General features: G+C 42.8%; 1 protein-coding gene across 1 annotated transcript in view; it reads left to right on the top strand.

The window, feature by feature from the left end:
- Positions 1-1,760: 1,760 nt before the first annotated feature.
- LOC149179579 (uncharacterized) overlaps positions 1,761-19,566 on the top strand; it is a 63,997-nt gene continuing 46,191 nt past the window's right edge. Inside the window, exons 1-3 of the mRNA XM_089413588.1 lie at positions 1,761-1,925; positions 6,184-6,354; positions 6,540-6,640. Coding sequence (XP_089269714.1) covers positions 1,761-1,925; positions 6,184-6,354; positions 6,540-6,640 — 437 coding nt within the window. The remainder of the gene's footprint in view (positions 1,926-6,183; positions 6,355-6,539; positions 6,641-19,566) is intronic.

The following is a 19,566-nucleotide window of genomic DNA, read 5'->3' as shown; positions in this document are numbered from 1 at the left end:
AATAATTTGGAGATATCAATAAAGAGAAGCATTATACAAATTTTGTGTCCCTATTTCCTGTTAATGCATCTGGTTATATTGTGTGTATTTCATTTACAATGCCTATGCAGGGTGCGAATGTATGTAATTATGTTGGTTAATTGAACACAAGTAAGAATATCAGATTACATAGCGCTAATTGTGATTATTTAGTAAGATAAGTAAAACACTTAAATGGCAGACATCCAGACCACGTTTAATAAAGAACTCAGTAGGCCTAAATCTGAAGCACAATTGATTGTGGGGTTTAAGGAAATCACGATGAAACAAGGTGAGACACCTTGGGAATTGGATCAGAGATTAAAGTGTAAAATCCGCAAAGACAATATGAACTTAATAGATGGACAACACCGCGAGTGGTTCGTGGCTTCGCTCCTGCCACACCAATGGTTGCGCTATTACAACAAAATATTACGACTCAGTCAGAGGCCTTGGAGATTGCAATGAGACTCCATGAAAAATTCATGTAAGATCTGAATCTGGGGGTTGAACAGATCCATTTAAAGTTGCAAAATCTTTGCCTTGAAATGCAAAGTTTGAAGTAGGACAGGACAGTTTGACTCGAGGTATGGGAAGAGGTATGGTGCCTAAAATACAAGGGTCAGGGGCATGACAAAGACCATTTCCTAGTCTTTGTGAACTAAATTACTAGAGGGGGTCCAATGCCTTTGATGCTAGAGGCCCAAGAAGGACCAAGTGCAGGGCCTACATTGTGGTGCTCTATATGTCAACTAGTAGGAAAACATACGATGGATAATTGTCATTTGCTGTAGAAGTTTGTACAAACATCGTAACAACTGTTCTACAACTTCTGTAGGTTGGTAGGGCATGATGAGCACAACTGGAGAAGTTATGAATTGGTGATGAACAAAACACCCACTTATAGGGTTCAGGCAGGAACACGGCTCCCTAACCAGAGCACGGGGATGGCGCGAATAGGCTTTTAGGGGCGTAAATGAGGTCGAGATGGAGGAGGAACTGGCAGAGGTTGGGGACAACTAATTTTCTACAATTGCAAAGGACTAGGACACTATGCCCATGAATTCACTAGTCCTATGCAACCATCATGCAAATATTTCACTTAGTTTGATCATGAGACAGAAGATTGTCCTACTCTGATAGCAAGAATACGAGACAATAGGGCGCTACCACCTCAGCCAACTCAGAACCTGCAGATGATGAGGTCTGAGCCTCATGAAGAGGATCTGAATGTGAATATAGTGCTTTGAAGTGGATTTGCGACAAGGGATGATAAGGGGAAATAGCTTGAAGACAGCGCATGGGTTCGCAAAGTTCCGACGAAGGAGGTTGAATTTAATTTGGAGCGCACATGTGAAATGTTCATGGATTCAAATAAGATCTTTGCTGAGGCATCCACCTCAGGGAGAAAGGATAAGTTAGATCAAAAAATGGACCCTTCTATGCTTACAACCTTCCTAAAGACCTACATGAAGCTGCTACGCGATAGAAAAGCCATGAAGGGATTACAGGAGCTTATAAATAGATGCGCCGGAAACACTCCAGGTGAACCGCGTGTGGTATGAAAGATTGGTAAGCAGAAAACAAGGACAGGACGAGAGATTAGACTGACCGTGTATATAGGAGAGTATGAAATGGATAAGGTTATTTTGGATATGGGTTCAGACGCGAATGTCCTACCAAATCAGACTTGGGAGCAGATGGGAAGACCCACATTGTAGTGGTCTCTGATTCAGTTAAGGATGGAAAATCAACAAAAGATCATCCCCGTGGGGCAGCTGCAAGAGGTGACTATAGATATTGAAGGCGTGAGTGCGCTGGCAGACTTTAAGGTAATAGAAATTGTGGATGACAACAACCCCTACCCTATGATCCTTGGCATCGATTGGGCTACTAATATGAACGGGGTAATCAACCTAAAGAAGTGAAAGCTGATATTTGAGAAGAAATCGCTCCATGTAATAGTACCCCTAGATCCTACTGAAGGATCGTGCTATACTGAACCAGTCCATGATTATGAGAGTAATGACGATTTGGCCTGTATCTATAAGATAATAGTGCAAGACCAAGATTGGGTGAATCCAACACCAGATGGATGAATTGCATGGGATCATGACAATTCATGCACCTCGGACTCTAATGAAGAATTAGAGTGCTCAAAGAATCACTTGCATGAAGTAACCACACTGAGCTGTAACATGATGACCTGGTTGCTGCATTGTGTGTCGGTGAATGTAAGTAATCTACCTAGTTATGATGGCTTGAATGATCTAGATGTATTTTTGGATGCATTTGAGAGGGAAGTACCAGAAAAGCGGCACTTCCAAGCTTTGGACTAGGCACTGCGCGCTACGTATGCTAGATGGTGGGGTATGCACAAGGGTAGCTTTGATGATTTGTGCGAGTGTAGGAGGATGATGAGGAAACACTTTGGGAAGCTGAAGGCATGAATAACAAAAAAATATGGCAGGAAGGATGATCCGCTCGCACACTTGGCCAAATGGGCTCAGACTTATAGAGCGAAGCCCCAACCGGAATAATGGGTGCACTTGTTCTATCATACCTTGGATGTCATCTCGATGAACTGGTACTTGGAAATAGAGCTTCACCATGGTACAAGTGAATGGGATATTCTGTGCGAAGGATTCATAATGACGTTCACATTTGAAGATGGGTTTAACTATATTGACGAAGTGCTACAAGAGGTGAAAGAAGCAAACTTTAGGATACTGCAGGATACATTGGATCTGATTCAACCCGATTGGACCACTCAGTTGAGTCACGCGTTAGAATTCTATAACGTGACTGCTGAAGAAGAATATGAGGATCCGTGAAAGATTAACATCCCTGAAATAGAGGGTCATCATGAGGTTAAGGGATCGCAGATTGAGGATCCTGATATAACTGCGCCATTGAAAAGAAAACAGGTAAATATTGGTATGAAGGTAGAGCCCAAAATCGCGAAGATTGGAGATTACTGGCATGACGCGACGGTGGATAAGGTTGCTGAATTGCTCCACGAATACTACGATTTGTTCCCTACCAAGTTTATAGATCTAAAAGGGATAATAGGAGACCTGGGTATTATGAAGATCACGTTGAAGCTCGACGCAAAGCCAGTTAAGCAAAGACCTTACCGTCTCAATCTGAAGTATAAGGAGAAGGTCCTCTTAGAGCTAGGCAAGATGCTGGCAACACACATCATTGATCCCGTAGAAGAATCTGATTGGGTAAGCCCAATGGCAGTACAGGAAAATAAGAAAAAGGATGAAATAAGGATATGCGTAGATCTAAGGAATTTGAATGATGCTTGCATACATGATCCTTTCTCGACTCCATTCATTGATGAGGTTTTGGATAATGTAGGTGGCCAAGAAGTGTATTCCTTCACTGATGGGTTCTCTAGGTACCATCAGATCAAAATCACACCAGAGGATAGAAGTAAGATGACCTTCACAACAAATTGGGGTTGTTTTCAGTACACTGTAACACCTTTCGAATTAAAGAATCCGCCTACAATTTTTTCGCACGTAGTCATTCCTGAGTTCAAGAAATTTACTCATAAGTTTTTGTTGGTGTACTTTGACGACTTGACTATGTTTGGGCTGATGAAATTCTATGTCTCAAGTTTACGCCTAATGCTAGATACCTGTCGAAGGTAACAGATCGTGCTCAATCTGAAGAAGTTCCCATTTTGTGTTCCTTTTGGGAACCTGCTAGGTCATGTGGTTTGTAGACAGGGACTAATGGTAGATCCTGTGAAGATCGTGGTGATACTTAAGATGGAAGCACCGAGGAGTGTGAAGCAACTGCACGCCACCTTAGGACATAGTGGATATTATAGAATGTTTATCAAGGGCTAAGCCCAGATCACCACACCTATGGGAAGGTTGTTGAAAAATGATGTCACGTTCTGTTGGAATGAGGACTGTAAGAAAATCTTGGATGTATTGAAAGAAAATATGGTCACTGCACCGACTTTAGTCTTCCCGGATTGGAAGAAGGAGTTTCATGTACATGTCAACGCGTCATGTATAGCACTAGGAGGAGTACTGGCAGAGGTCGGCGGAGGAGAACTGGACCATCCTATAACATTCGCAAGCAGAAAGTTATCCAAGGAGGAGAAGAGCTATTCCACCACTCAGCATGAAGGGTTAGCTATGGTATATGCACTCCAAAAGTTTAGAGACTATTTGCTAGGTGTCCATTTTGAGATGTATATGAAACATTCCGCATTGAAATACATGGTCAATAAGCCTATGTTGGGGAGGAGAATCTACAGGTGGTTGTTATTGTTCCAGGAGTATGATTTTGAAGTCATTGTGAAACCTAGATGACTGAACGCGGGACTAGACCATTTGTCGTGCATCGAAAGAGGGGAAGAGCCCACTAGTTTGGAGGAGGGACTGACTGAAACACAAATATTTGTTGTGCGTGTCATGGATGGTCACTTTGAAGACATCATACGCTTCCTAACGACATGAACTTCCACGAAAGGTTACACTGTCAAACAAAAGGACTTAGTGGTACGCGTGACAAACTTTTCTGTCATTCCTGGGAACCTATACAAAATGGGGTCTGATAAAATATTGTGACGATATGTACCATAGTTTAAAAGGATCAGTATCCTTGTGGAGCTCATGGGGGTGCCGCGGGAGGTCATTATGTAGGAAGAGCGACTGTGCAGAAGATTCTACGTGCCGGGTTGTGGTGGTCAACCCTCCATCGGGATACAAAAGCTTACTGCAGGGCATGTGATGTATGTCAAAGGAAGGGCATGCCATCGCAAAGGGATGAGCTACCTCTGAATCCACAAATGATGTTACAACCCTTTGAGAAATGGGCAATAGATTTTGTGGGACCCATTCAGCCCCAAGGGAAGAAGACGAGAACACGGTACATTATCACCATGACGCAGTATTTGACTCGATGGGTGGAGGCACAACCTATGAAGGATTGCATAGGTGCAATTACTGCAAAGTTCCTCTTTGAGTATGTACTGACATGATTTGGGTGTCCAAATATTTTAATGAGTGATCGTGGTACGCACTTTCTAAACGAGACGTTCAGCGCACTCAGGGAAGAATTTCATGTATATCACCAGAAAAGCACGCCTTATCACCCGCAGGCTAACTGGATGGTGGAAGCATTCAATAAAGTGTTGGAGAACATGCTGACCAAGGTTTGCAATGCTTAGCGAAGCGATTGCAACCTGTGTATACTCGCAGTAGTATGGACCTATTGGATGACATGCAAGAAGTTCACTGGATAGACACCCTTTTGGCTTGTATATGGTGTTGAAGCAATGATGCCCATGGAATAAAATGTGCCTAGTCTATGCATAGAGGCACTCATGGGTATGATGGATCACAGAGCACTGAAGGAAGGGTTTGCACAATTGGCTGAGCTTGAGGAAGAAATATTTCTAGCTAGATTTCACCAACAGGTCCAAAAGCAACATGAAAAAGCATGGAATGATCGGCAGATTAAGCTGCACACCTTTAAGGTAAATGAACTGGTTTTGTTATATGACAGTAAGTTTGATAAATTTCTAGGGAAATTCATAATGCACTGGTTAGGGCCCTATGTCATTAAGGAAATTACCGACATTGGAGCAGTTCAGCTGCTTAAATTGAATGGAGATCCCTTCCCAAGAAAGGTGAATGGTAGCCGATTGAAGCCATACACAGGTGGTCTAGCCATGTGACTATATGAAGGTAGCACAATCTTAGCACTCAAACCAGCTAAAAGGAGGCATGGCACTATAAACTACATTTCCTAGTTGGGGAGCTGCGCAATTGGAGGATTGTGCGAAGAAGGAAGTGTGACAAGGTTCACGACAACACGAAGGGAGCTGCGCTACCTAGGGAGAAATCGTGCAGGTCAGCCAGAAATGGACTGTTAAAGTCATTATTCATGATTTGACAGTAGAAATGTGGCCAAATGGAGCGGGCGGCTGGCATTTAAGATGGAATTTATGGATCAAATCCTTGAAAAATCTATTGCTGCCAATCCGACATTAATGAAGCGAATGTGGGGGGAACGGTCAGATTTGAATTCAAAATTCCCTATAAATTATAGGTGGCTACCGAGTGAAAAACACTTGGCATTTTGAGAATTAAGCTACTGAACTCTAAGGCTCACATGAACTGAGAATTTTTCTAGGCTTTGATAGTGAGTCCAGCGTTTGAGAAATTACCAGAGACAACACGAGCATTGTTGAATAGTGTTATAACGACGCTTGCAATAGTTATAGACACCGAAGTAGTGACAACTGAGGAGGATATGCCGAAAGTGGTTCGGGAGGGAGAAGAAGTTGCTTTAGAGGTTGTCGAAGTAATAGCGGAAGTCCCCAAATCACCACGAACACCGAGACCAAAGCCAACCCCAACCAAGGAGAGCACGAAGAATAAAAAGGGCAAGTGCCTGCAATATCAGTGCGTGCATCGCTGAAAAGAAATCCACCAAAGGAGAAGCCCACCACACAAGAAAATGGCTAAGCCATCAATATGGAGCCACAGGAGAAGGAAATCGACGACATCCCGTTGGATGACGAAGACTTAGGGATAGATGTGGAGGAAGTGGAAGCCCAGGGTGTTGATCCTCTCACTCGATTGCCTGAGTATGTCCCTCCGTGCAAGGGCAAGACTATGGTGCCAAAAGATATTGATGAGAGAAAGGTCCCCTTGCAAACCCCTCTATTGCTGGATGAGATTGTCTTCAAAGGACCGTGCTTGGGGAGGGTTCCTCTATTAAAACTCAAAGACTAGGACTTAGATGACCATGAAAAGTTCCTGCACTTGGCAATCGAGCAACTGATGCACCACATTATCGACGCAACCACGAGGATGATTTCATTGGAGCCGTGGAAGTGGCTCAGAGGAGTAGACAATGCAGGTCTTCTTAACATGCTATAGGCTTCGCACCATACATCGATTACAGTCTTGGTCATCAAGCAGTTGCTATGCTTGGTGCATGATGGGTGTCTGTGGCTGGAGGAGCCAATATCCATCACTGACAGATTGATCCATAGGATCACACGGTTTCCCTACATAGGAGAAAATATGGCCATGATGTTTGGCAGAAAAGGTGGTGAGTAGGCCCCTGTAGAGGCCATGAAGGATAAGTTTAAGCTGGTGAAGAAGTCATGCGGATATGCCATATCCAGTATCAGTGAACCTGTCGTAAAAGTGGCCACTCAAATTTTGGCAGGGAAGGTGATGAGGAAGTGTTGCGTCAATGAGGCGCTGATGGCTGTCATCGTGCTAGTAGCCCAGTGTGCCGAAGGAGTCCAGTTCAATTGGGTGCACTATCTCTGCGGTGAGTTCCTTACGAACTGTTGCGAGGCACAAGAGCTCAACAAGACATTCCACTACACGTGGCTCTTACTGTCTATTATGCTGGTAGCATGGGAGCTGCGAGAGGACAATCAATTCCCCTCGGTCACGCCGGACCTACCAGAAGTAGCAAAGTACACTTTGTTGTGGGCGACAAAGGATGCGCAGTGCTTCAAGGATAACAATATCTTCTTGATCTTCATGGAGATGAACATCCGAATGGCCATCAATCGCAAACCGTGGTTGTCACCTACGATGTTTGCCAACCTGTAGGGCTACGTAGAGTTTAAGGAATATTTTCACCATGTGTCTATCAGGGCATGGAAGGACACTGCACAGACATGGTATGACTTGCCTTACCTAGAAACAGATGATGACATTGATGCAGTACTTCATCACTGGCCGGCAGAATGGTGCACTACAACAGACTTGGCAGTGGGGGGGAGCAAGTCTTCTGCGTAGCGCAAGACGGATGAGGCCAAGCTCAAGATGATGCAGCTGGCTGAAAAGAGAAAGAATGAGGCCACTCACAAGCATGCAGAGTGAGATGCTACTTAGCAGGAAAAGAAGAAAATAGGTGGAACAGAGCGAGGCTCTAACAAACGCGTGAGGTCACCTTCACCTGAGACAAAGGAAGAGACAGATGAACAAACAGAGTAGCACAGCGCGGAGCTGTTACATAACATTTTGTCACTGTCCTTGTACTCCCATTCCTTGATCCTGAAGAACCTCTACAATGAACCCCACATGCTTTGCCTTCATGGAGAAACTCCCATTATGTCTCTCTTCATGAGTAGATCATTTCCCTTTTGCACCATTTCCCCTGAAACTTTTGTTTTTCCCAATTTGCAATACTGACGCTAATGACCTTTGTCTTTCCCATGCTGATGTGCAGAGATTAGCACTATTCCCCATGCTGATTGGTGCAACTGAGCTATGTTCTAGTTGTGTCAGTCCTGTTATGGAAAGTTATTTAAATTAGATTTGAAGCTTCCATCTCTAGAAGATCCGTAACAGAGTCTGGTAATTGGTTTGGCCAGATGGGGTCAAGGATGATAATTTGGGCTCCTTTCCCCTATAATGATGGAACTACCTCAAGGGATAATTCCTTCTCCCATGAGAAGAGGATCCATCTCCCATCCATCTTTCCTATATAAACCTTCCTTCTTCCCAGGCACAAACTAGTGACTAGTGTGAAAATAAGAGTTAGAGCTTTGGATGAGTATAAATATACTAGACAAGCAAGCTATTACTAGTTGTGTGAGGGAGAAGTGTGTTTGGTTTGGAGTGAAGCCTGAATGGAAGAGTCTTTAAACTATTGTTGTTTGAAGCCATCATGAAGTGCTAGCAAAAGTGTGTGGGAACCTGGTCTTGTTAGAGGAAGAATACGACGTCAAGACGAATGGTTGTAATCTCTCTTTGAATATGAATATATGCAACTATCGATTGATTTCATACATGTTTTGTAATATTACATATTCGTGTCTTTATGCTTCTTGACTCATTAAGTAGGTTTAATTGCAATTTGTCTATTATTATGTTTGTGTGTTATTTTTGTTTACTTGTCTCGGGAGTTTGAAGAAGGAAGCGAGAGATTACCGGAGTGAGCAAGCGAGGACATCATCAAGAAGGATAAGTGACCAAGAGGTAGGCCCTCTTGATTGATTCTAACGTAAGTAAATCTTCCATAGAATGTATCTATTGTGGCTAGACCCATTATCGTGCTAGAGGAATTCGTTCGTGTCCGCACTTATAATTTTACTTCACCACAAATTGGCAACTCCGTTGGGGAGATCCCATCCTTTTGTTTTTTTTGGATTTCATGATTTCATGATTTCATGAGAGCTTTGCTAGTTTCACGTTTTCCATTTTATTTTGTTTCTTTTCTCCTACTTACTGGCTTAAGTCTAAAATCCATAGTAGCAGATCTAGTCCCTGTTTTGAATTTTTTTTAATTTTTCTTAGTTCCCTCGAACAACGTGTTTAATCCGCTAACAGTCACATAGATCAGCATGAATTATAGAGGAACAGTTGCACTGACCCGCCTCTGGCACTTGTTGTTAGTTAGGTAGTCACACCAATCCCTATAAGTGAAGATTAGGGCTATACCCCAATCTTGGCCAGTGTGTTCTGCTCTTGTGTTTTTGACCTTATGAGCCTTTTGACTGTTTTCTCCCTGATTAGAAAGCTACTTTTCATCTGGTTTTTATTGCTTGTATGCTTGGCATCTTACTATTTGATTGATTGAATCATTGAGTGGCCAATGACACTAGGACATCTAGCTAGTCTTCCATTCAGCAGCTTGTGGACTCATTGAGTCGGGTTATGGGTGTGTTTTCTCCTTGCATTTCTTTTTGGTCCCTCTTATGACATTGACATCTTTTTGCACAAGTTTGAAAAAGTTTTGTTTACTAGTTTGAACGTCTTTTTCTGGCATAGATTACATTGTCGGTCTTGTGTTTGGAAAAGTTGATGTTTCATCGATCTGAATGAAATTCTCTTTTCATGTTTTCATCTGCTTAAAGAGCTCATAGTCTCGAAATTTTTTTCATTGAAAGATTGTATGGAAAAGTTCGTTTCATGTTTCATGAGAAAGTGTGAAATTCTAGCTTGTTGCATCATTATGATTCACATGTATTAAAAACTAGAATTGCATCAGCATTTGAAAAGGAAGAGAAATTTTTTCATTTCTAAAGGACTGATGGATAAGTGCTTGTCAGGAAATTAGGAATTGGAATGCATTTTTCATTATTTCATTTTTTGAAAAAATGTAGTGAAAAGTCATTTCGTTTTCAGTTGCTTAATTATTTGCATTTGGTTGAGTAGTTTCTACCCTCTCTAGTGTAGGAATTTCATTGAATCGAAAGGGTCTTGTCCCATTTAGTTGAATTTTAAGTTTTTCAAGTAGCATCGCTAAGACTTGAAAAATGAAACTTAACCTAATATCAACTCTTAAATGAATTCAATTTACCTAAGGTGCATTTGACATTAACGATCACATCTAGAAGGTCTAGGCTAGAGACGTGTTCCGGCATCTGTAAACCTAGCAGTTGTCATTAGCTTTGGCATTAGACAGAGCTAGCACGGATTTGTGCTCCCCATTCCATCACATATATAACAGGAGACCCCACTAGGTTACAGTCCTTTTATCCTTAGGAAGCTGAGTCGGCAACCTTGTGAACATGATACACTCGAACACAGTGTTCGGGGAGATTGCCTACTCACACTTCTTGGTTGGCTAGGAGGTATTCTACAATTCATGGTTTCCTAGTAATCGTGTTTACCTAGATCATCCAGAGTATTCATTTGATATTTTTGACTCATTAAACTTAAAATATCATCTGAGCACTTGTCCTTTCGAGCTCGTTTCCAACCGAAAGTGATAGAGTCATCTTTGTTTCTTTCTTGACTCTTAAAAAATGAAAGAACATCAGTCTGTTACATGTCTTAAATAATTGATTGCCCATGATCCAAAACATCCTGTTAAATTTTTTACCAAATTGTGAGTTCCATTAAAAGGACATTTTAAAGCCTTGAAGTTATTTGTTTTGTCGACTAAGACAAGGTCATCATGGCTGAACCATCTGGTTCGCCCATTTCCTCTTCCTCTCATCCATGTAAAGTATTGTCCGAGGAGCCACTTCCTGAGTTATCAGAGCCATTTAAGGACAAAAATGTTGAACTTGTAATTGTTTTCAGTGTTCAACTATTATCATCTCGTCCTCCGCCTACTTTTGATTCAGGGTCGTCTGCTAGTCTTCACCTGGAATATCTGGATAATCCCATTTGAAATCCAGAGAACTCGCCAACCACCAACGGTCAACTTGGACTGGTTGTCTATCGTTCGAGCCCTCTATTTGACGTTGTTGAGATATCACGACAGTGCCCTTATAGTCCGTATGATCAACCGAGTGTTCCTTTGGAACTATCCCCCAGTGCACATTCAGTTATTCACCATCATTTCTTTCCAGACATGGAACCCAAACGAGATGCTCCAGTCACTTCTCCAGATGAGTTTGAAGTCTCAACTCCACACACTGTTGAGGGGGAAGAATTGTAGTTGCAGCTCCCTCCCGAGGGTTTCCCTTATTCAGAAGGTATTCCTGCCAGCTTGCCATCTAGCTATGTGTCTTTAGGGCACTTAGTTTCAGGCACACCTAGTGCCTCATCACTTTACCATAAATCTGTTTGGGCATTAGGCGTCAGGCCTACGTCAGGTCCGTTCATCATGAACACGACTTCCCAACCAGTTTTTACTTCAGTTCTAGTGTAGCCCACCCTCCTGAACACTCTTGTATCATTGATCCCAATTATGCGTCAGTCGCAACCAGTTCTTTTGTCCCATTAGTCAGTGGCCAGATTGTGCCACTGCAGGGGGGGTCGAACCTGAATGTCTCTATGGTGTCAGGTGCCATGAATGTAAGCTACTCATAACCTCACATGCTTGGTATAAATCAACCCTCTTCTAGTATTATCTACAACCCTGCTGACCCTATTGGATCAAGAAACGTCTAGTATCAACAGGTCCAAAACCCTGGTGGTCCATCTGGATCGAGCAATGTTCAGTGTCAATAGCCTTATGGGTCTCAGGTCCAATACCAAAATCCTTACGTTCCATACGATTCTCAAGGATTGGTTAATCAACCTTCCACCATCCCATTTGGGTAGTACATCCATCCTGGCTACGACCAGATTCAGTTTGGTAATTTCCCATGCACTGTTCAAGTACCCTTGCAACAACAAGGATAGCTTTTGAAACAACCGGGGAAACTTTTGTTACCACAAGGGAAACCTTTGTTACAACAAGGGCTTTCCCCACAAAAGCAAGGGCAGATTATCCCGCAACAAGGTCACCTGCAACAACCGCAAGGTTAGTCCTTTCAACAATTGCAGCAGGTCGTGCAGCAGCATATGTAATATGATCTGCATACGTCTCAACCCATACCCTCGCAAGGCCAACCTCTGCAACCGAAGGGACAAATTTTGCAACCACAAGGTTAGCCCTTGCAACAACAAAACCAACCAGGGCAACAACAACCCTTGTATACCTATCAATAAGGGCAACCGCTATAGGGATAGGTTCAAGGTCAATTCCTGCAGCAGCAGTTGCAGAATCCTCTTGTCCAGGGCCAACAGGTTCATAATCCTACGAGCCAAGGGCACCAGGTACAGAATCCCTACGTCCAAGGGAAACAAGAATATCAACCTTATGCACAAGGACTATAGGTCCAAAACCCTCTTGTTCAGGGACAATAGGCCCAATAGGCCTATGTTCCAGGACATCAAGTCCCATACCCATATGTCCAAGGTCAATAGGCTAAGCAACCTTTTAACCCATACTTTCCTATCAGCAACATGTGCATGGAAAGCTTCAAGTTATTCAAGGTTCGAATCCTCCCTTTGGTCAAGGTAATCTACAATGGGGACACTGTTAGATGCTATATGGCCAAAATCCCCCACTTTGGGGTCAAAATACTTACCAGCAAGGATGGGCTCCTCCTTATGGGTCTGCCTATCGACTTCCCATGCCTTTTAACACTCAATAGCATTTCTTGGCTACACTTGAGTTGTCGGATGTATCACATCTTACGAATGATCCAATTCTTCATTCATCGTACTCACCTCCGATGCCATCCAAGATACCAAGTGATTGCCCAAAGTTCAATGGGAAAGCTAAAGAAGATCTTTAGGCCCATGGGATGACATATCACCTCTGGTGCTCGTCAAACTCATACATGGATGATTCCATTCATCTTCGTCTTTTCCAACGAACCCTCATGGGTGCTGTAGCAAATTGGTACATCGAGCTACTTCGAAGTACTTTTCATGACTTCAATTCATTAGCCATGGCCTTTCTCACACATTTTCAGTTGCCGGTTCATTATGAAATGGGCACCTATCTACTCACATTGCTTAAGCAAGAAACTGTGACGCACATCTCTGGTCATATCCATGAATGGAGATGTAGACGTCAACTAATCAAGTTTGAGATAATTGATCAGTTGCTCACTCAATGGTTTACCAAATCGTTCATAGCCCGAATTTCTCATGATATAGCCATGGGTGGATGTGTCACTGAAGAGCAAGCCATCGCTCGTGCTCAATACTTGAACCTGATCTACTCTCAGTGTGGCACCTTATAAGAATTGTTACCGAATGCTCCGCGACCATCATCTAGTCTCGTGACATCAAAGTAAACTGCTATTCCTCCCATTGATGGAGTTATTGGTTTAGTATCCCAGGCCCCTGCCAAAACTTCTTCCAAACAAAAGTCGGTCTCAAATACTACTCCCAACAGTTCATCCCAAAACCCTCCAGGTCCTGGTAAAACCTCAGAGGTCCACGCTGTCTAATCTACTGCAGTAGACAAATCCTCGAACAAAAAAAAGAAAGGCAGAGGCAAAGCTAAAGTCGATGCCCCGAAACAAGGTCCTCCCAAATTGTTTGCTTGCGAATCTTCGCAACGAAAACCTAAGTATCCCTGCCACATTTGCAAGGAGGATCACCATACTAAGGATTGTCCATGATGATCTAAAGTTAGTCGTTTGCTCAAAGGGACCCCTACTGTCCTCAAAGAGCCTTTTCTGTCTCAGCAGATTCAGATGGTAGACCAACCTCAATATGCTTCCTCTAGATCTCAAGTGTTCATGATGAGCATGCCCATTAATGTGGCTACCCAATCGAAATATTATCAAACTTCAACTCCCACATTAGGGAAAGAAAAAGAAGCTCCAACTTCTTCTTCTACCCCGAGTTCTAGCCCTCTGTAAATCGAGTTCCCTAACCATGATTCTACTACACAGCCACCCTCTTGAGGTGTGCTATAGAAATCCTCATATAATCCCAATGCCCGAGCGGCTCAACATTATAATATTGTTGAATATTTGGCTCAGGCACTATCAGCCATGTCGGCTCTCGAGGTACTCCGAAGTTGTCCATCGCAGTGGAAATCTTTGTTGTCAACTATCGAGGACATTGATCCCACTGATTCTAATTTGATCTATTTCAATCTAGAGAACCATGTTCCGAGACTCCCTCATCATATTGCCTTTCTTATTTAGGTAATCATTAATGAAAAGACCATCCACCAGACTATCATCAATGAAGGTGCTTCTACCTGCATCATGTCAACTGCGTGCTAGAAGGCTATTGGTTCCCCTACACTGAACGAGTCTCCGAACACATTGGAATCTTTCGACGGGTGTGATTCGTGACCCTTCGGTGTCTTACCCAACCTTACCATCACCCTGGAAGGCAAGATAGTGCAAGTCGAAGTAGAGATTGTTGACGCCAATCTCAATTATAATATTCTAGTCGGCCAAAGCTAGATCCATTCCATGCATGTCATGGCCTCCTCTTTGTTTCTTTTTATCCGTTTTCCCCATCAAGGGAGGATTGTCACTATTGATCAATTGTATTTCTTTGCCTCTTCGTCATTTGATGACAACATTTTGTATGTCAAGCACTCTGGTGCTCCCTTTGGGAGTGTGGGGGAAGGCCTCTTTAAAGACTTTGCCTTAATGGGAAGTTTTCCACTCCCACCTCCTCATGTTGCCTTCGTCAACATCATCTCAGTCAAATCTGACCCCGAGGTCATACCTATGCCAGATCTAGTTGATGCTTTGGGTGACGTCATGCTGCTTAGTCCCGCTGAAGTCAATTACGTGGAAATTTTTTCGGCTACGAACTCTGCATCCTTTGATTCTCATATCTCAAAGACCTCTTTCAATATGTATTCTCAACCCCCCTGGCTTGGCACTTTGGAATCATCCGATCCCTTAGCCAAAACCTTCCTCACTGATGAAGGTATCATGGAAATCATGTCCCTCGAGGAACCACCATGGATCGATACTCATCATCACTCCTCATTCCTACCTTGCCAAGCGGTCATGCCTACCTCTTTTGAGGAGTCCTCTTCTCCATTTCCACCACCAACTATTACTCATGAAGTATGGTCGGAAGGAAATTTGGGTAATATTACCAAAATGATGCCAATTGACCTTTCTAGCAAACCCGGTGTCATTGAACACATTCATATCGAGGTATCTTGTTCTCCATATGAGATCAAGACATATATTTGTATTTTTCAGGAATTTTGTGATGTGTTTGCATGGTCTTACGAAGAAATGCCTGGTATTGATCCTAGCATTGTGGTGCATGAAATACCAATGTATCCGAATATGAAACTCATTCCCCAACGACTTTGTCTGGTGCACCATAGAAAGGTCACTTCTATTAAGGGCGAAGTCGAAAATATTCTCAAAGCTGGGTTCATTTATCCCATTCCCCTTACAGATGGGTGTCCAATATTGTCCCTGTGAATAAAAAACAAGTCACAATCCGCGTTTGCATGGATTATCAAGATCTTAATCGTGCCTATCCTAAAGACAACTATCCTACTCCCTTCATTGATAAAATCATTGATGAATGTGCTGGGAGAGAGATATTTTCCTTTATGGATAGTTTTTTTGGTTATAACCAGATCAATATCGCACTGCCTAAGAGAAGACAGCCTTTATCTGCCCATGGGGTACGTTCACATACAAGAAGCTCCCTTTCAGCCTAAAAAAGGATGGGGCCACATTTCAATGGGAAATGTCATATGCGTTTCATAATACTCGCAACATTGTCTAGCCTTACTTGGATGACCATCCTGCCCATTCTCGTAAGCAACGAGATCACCCAAACCACCTTCGACATATTGTTTTACACTGCAGACACTATAACATCCAGTTAAATCCACACAAATTTGTTTTCTGCATGGAATTGGGACGACTCCTCAACTTCATCGTTTGCAAGGACAAGATTCTCTTGGATCCACTAAAAGTCGAGGCCATTGTAAACTTAGCCCATCCATATTCACTGCACCAACTCCAAAGCCTCCAAGGAAAGGCCAATTTTCTTCATCGTTTTATACCCAACTACATTAGGCTAGCTACAAGATTTACCTAGTTGCTCAATCAAGGAACACCCTTTGCATGGGACGAGATAGCCAAAAAATATTTTGATGATCTTAAGGCTGTCCTCATAAATGCTCCTTTGTTGCATTCACTGGACTATTATCAAGATTACTTCCTTTACTTAGCTGTAGCCCCTAGCACCACAGCTATGGTGTTGGTTCAAGATGATGAGGAAGGCACTAAGCACATGATCTACTACCTAAGTCAGAATCTCCTCGACACTGAAACGTGTTATGCACATGTCAAGAAGTTGGCTTTGGCTGCCATCCAGGATGTACAATGTTGTCGGCGTTATGTTCTCTTATGAACGACTACAGTGATTTATGAATGCAACAGTATGACCTACATCCTGACTCGTCAGTTGCTGGGGGGTAAGTATTCTAAATGGATCATTATCCTACAAGAATTTGATTTGTCTTCACTACGGCCAAATCGAAGAATTCACTTGTTTTTGCAGAATTGATTTGTTCCCTTCCCTCCAAAGCTCTCCCTACTGGTGCAGATGAACAACTCCCAGATGAGACCCTTTTCTTGATTATCACCCTTGATCCATGGTGCGGTGATATCATCGTGCATCTCTAAACCTCCACGTTTCAGTCCGTGTTGACCAAAGATGATCATCGAAGTATTCAACATCATTCTCAACCCTACTATATTATTTGTGATAATTTATACCATGTCGGTGTCGATTCTATTCTTCGCTGATGCCTCACAATTGAGGAAGTTGAAAGAGTTGTCAATGATTGCCACTCTGGGGCAAGTGGTGGTCATATGTCTAGTTATGCTACAACTCTAAAAATTCTTCGCGTTGGTTATTTCTGGCCATCCATCTTCAAAGACTACATTCTTGCTATCTGCAAGTGTCACGAATGCCAAATCTACCAATGCAAGATGCATGCCCCACCCGCTCACCTACACCCCGTCATTATTGTTGGTCCCTTTGCCAAATGGGGCATCGATTATATGACATGTACACCTCATTCGGCTGGGGGGCATGGCTACATTATCGTTGTGGTGGATTACCTCACCAAATGGGCCAAAGCGATGCCTACGTATTCGACAAATTGTAAGATGGAGGCTCAATTCCTTTTTAACCATGTTATTTTCAAGTTCAACGTACCCCAAGCCATTTCCACAGATCATGGCTCCCATTTCAGAGATTACATCATGGCATAATTGACATCCACACTAGGCTTGCACCACGATGGCTCAACCCCATATTTGTAGGTTTTAACCCCATACAGAAATTACCTACATACAAATTCTAAATCACAAAAAAATAAACAATGCGAGAGCATAACACATAAAACACATATACACAGAGATTTTCCCCTGGATCCCAAAATTGGGACTACCAGCTTGATTTTTCATTATATTCCTTTCAATGTTACAATACATATTTATACATGCCAAAGCATCCAATACCATGGACCGAAAACCATCGTGTCCAAAACCATGGACCAAAAACCATCGCGTCCAAAACCATGGACCGAAAACCATAGGTAGGTTCGCCAACCTAATATAGGGTCCAAAAAAAAAATTTCCTGGGGCGCTGTCCTGGACCTCGTAGAGGGGGGCTACCCGCCCCCCGCTACACAATCGGCGCAACGAAGGGGGGGATCCACCCCCCCTCTAACCCCCTGGTTCACTACGTAGGTTAGTCATGGAAAGAATATAACACAACCCAAGAATCTCCCACTTGTTGTTTTCTTTCCACAAGGGGCCACAGGAGAGCTTAGTCATTTTTCGAGCCCTAAAATGCCCATTGTTTCTCTACACCAAGAGAACTTCTCAGAGCTCACAGATTTTGTCAATGCATCTGTAGTATTCTTCAAAGTGTCCACCTTTACCAGCAACACCTTTTTGTGTTCTATCATATCCCTCACAAAGTGATACTGAACATCAATGTGCTTTGTCTTTGAATGATAAGCACAATCTATTCTTATAGCTCCCTGTACTAACCCCATACTTGAACACAATCTCTACAACCAAACTGCTTCCTTGCTTGCATGAGTGGCTGCCATGTATTCTGCCTCTGTAGTTGATAGTGCCACTACAGATTGTTTCTTACTCATCCAACTGACTGCACCTCCAAATAGGTTAAACACATACCCACTTGTACATCTTCTCTGATCCAGATCTCTAGCCCAGTCTGCATCAACAAAGCCATGAATATCCAACACCCTGTCTAATCTGGTCTTCCTTGGTAGCACAAACCATAATCACTAGTGCAACGAAAATACCTGAAAACCCGCTTCACTGTTGTCCAGTGCTCCTTCCCTGGTTTTGACATAAACCTGCTCAATACTCCCACTGCATGTGCAATGTCTAGTCTAGTATAGACCATTTCATGCATCAGGCTACCGACTGCACTCACATATGGAACATGGGACATGTCCTCTTCCTCTTCTTGTGTCTTGGGACACTGTTCAGCAGATAACCTCACACCTACAAGAATAGGAACCTTCACCGGTTTACTATCCTGCATATAAAACCTCTACAGTATTGTCTCGACATACTTCCTCTGGTTTAACCAGAGCTTCCTCTTTGCCCGATCTCTTTTAATTTCCATGCCCAAAATATAGTTTGCAGCACCAAGATCTTTCATGTCGAATTTGGACAATTGGGTCTTCAAATCCAGGATAATTTCTTTGTCATTTCCAACCAGCAACATATCATCCACATACAAGACTAGATAAATAACACGGTCACCAATTAATTTAAAATACACACAGTGATCTGCTTTGCTTCTGGTGAAGCCAAGTCCCTGTATAAATGTATCAAATTTCTGATACCACATCCTTGGTGACTGTTTTAACCCATACAGAGACTTATTTAACTTGCATACCAGTTCTTTCTTACCCTTCACCGCAAAGCCTTCAGGTTGCTTCATGTAGATTTCCTCTTCCAAATCCCCGTGAATAAATGTTGTCTTCACATCCATCTGTTCTAGCTCAAAATCAAAAGCAGCAACAACAGATAAAAGTAACCTAATAGAAGTTACCTTAGCAATAGGAGAAAAAATATCACCAAAATCAATTCCCGGCACCTGGGAATAACCTTTTGCTACCAACCGAGCTTTGTAATTCTCCACCTTCCCTTCTGCATTTGTTTTCTTTTTGAACACCCATTTGTTGCCAATGGGTTTCCTTCCAGCTAGAAACTCCACCAGATCCCAAGCCTCATTTTTGTGCAAAGATGCCATTTCATCAACCATGGCCTCTTTCAAGAGTTTTCCATCCTCTGAATCT

Source organism: Pinus tabuliformis, chromosome 3_2 (genome assembly GCF_031772625.1).
Source record: "Pinus tabuliformis cultivar Carrire ecotype Pingquan chromosome 3_2, CPIR1, whole genome shotgun sequence".
Lineage (NCBI taxonomy): Eukaryota > Viridiplantae > Streptophyta > Pinopsida > Pinales > Pinaceae > Pinus > Pinus tabuliformis.
This window is presented reverse-complemented; position numbering and strand designations above follow the sequence as displayed.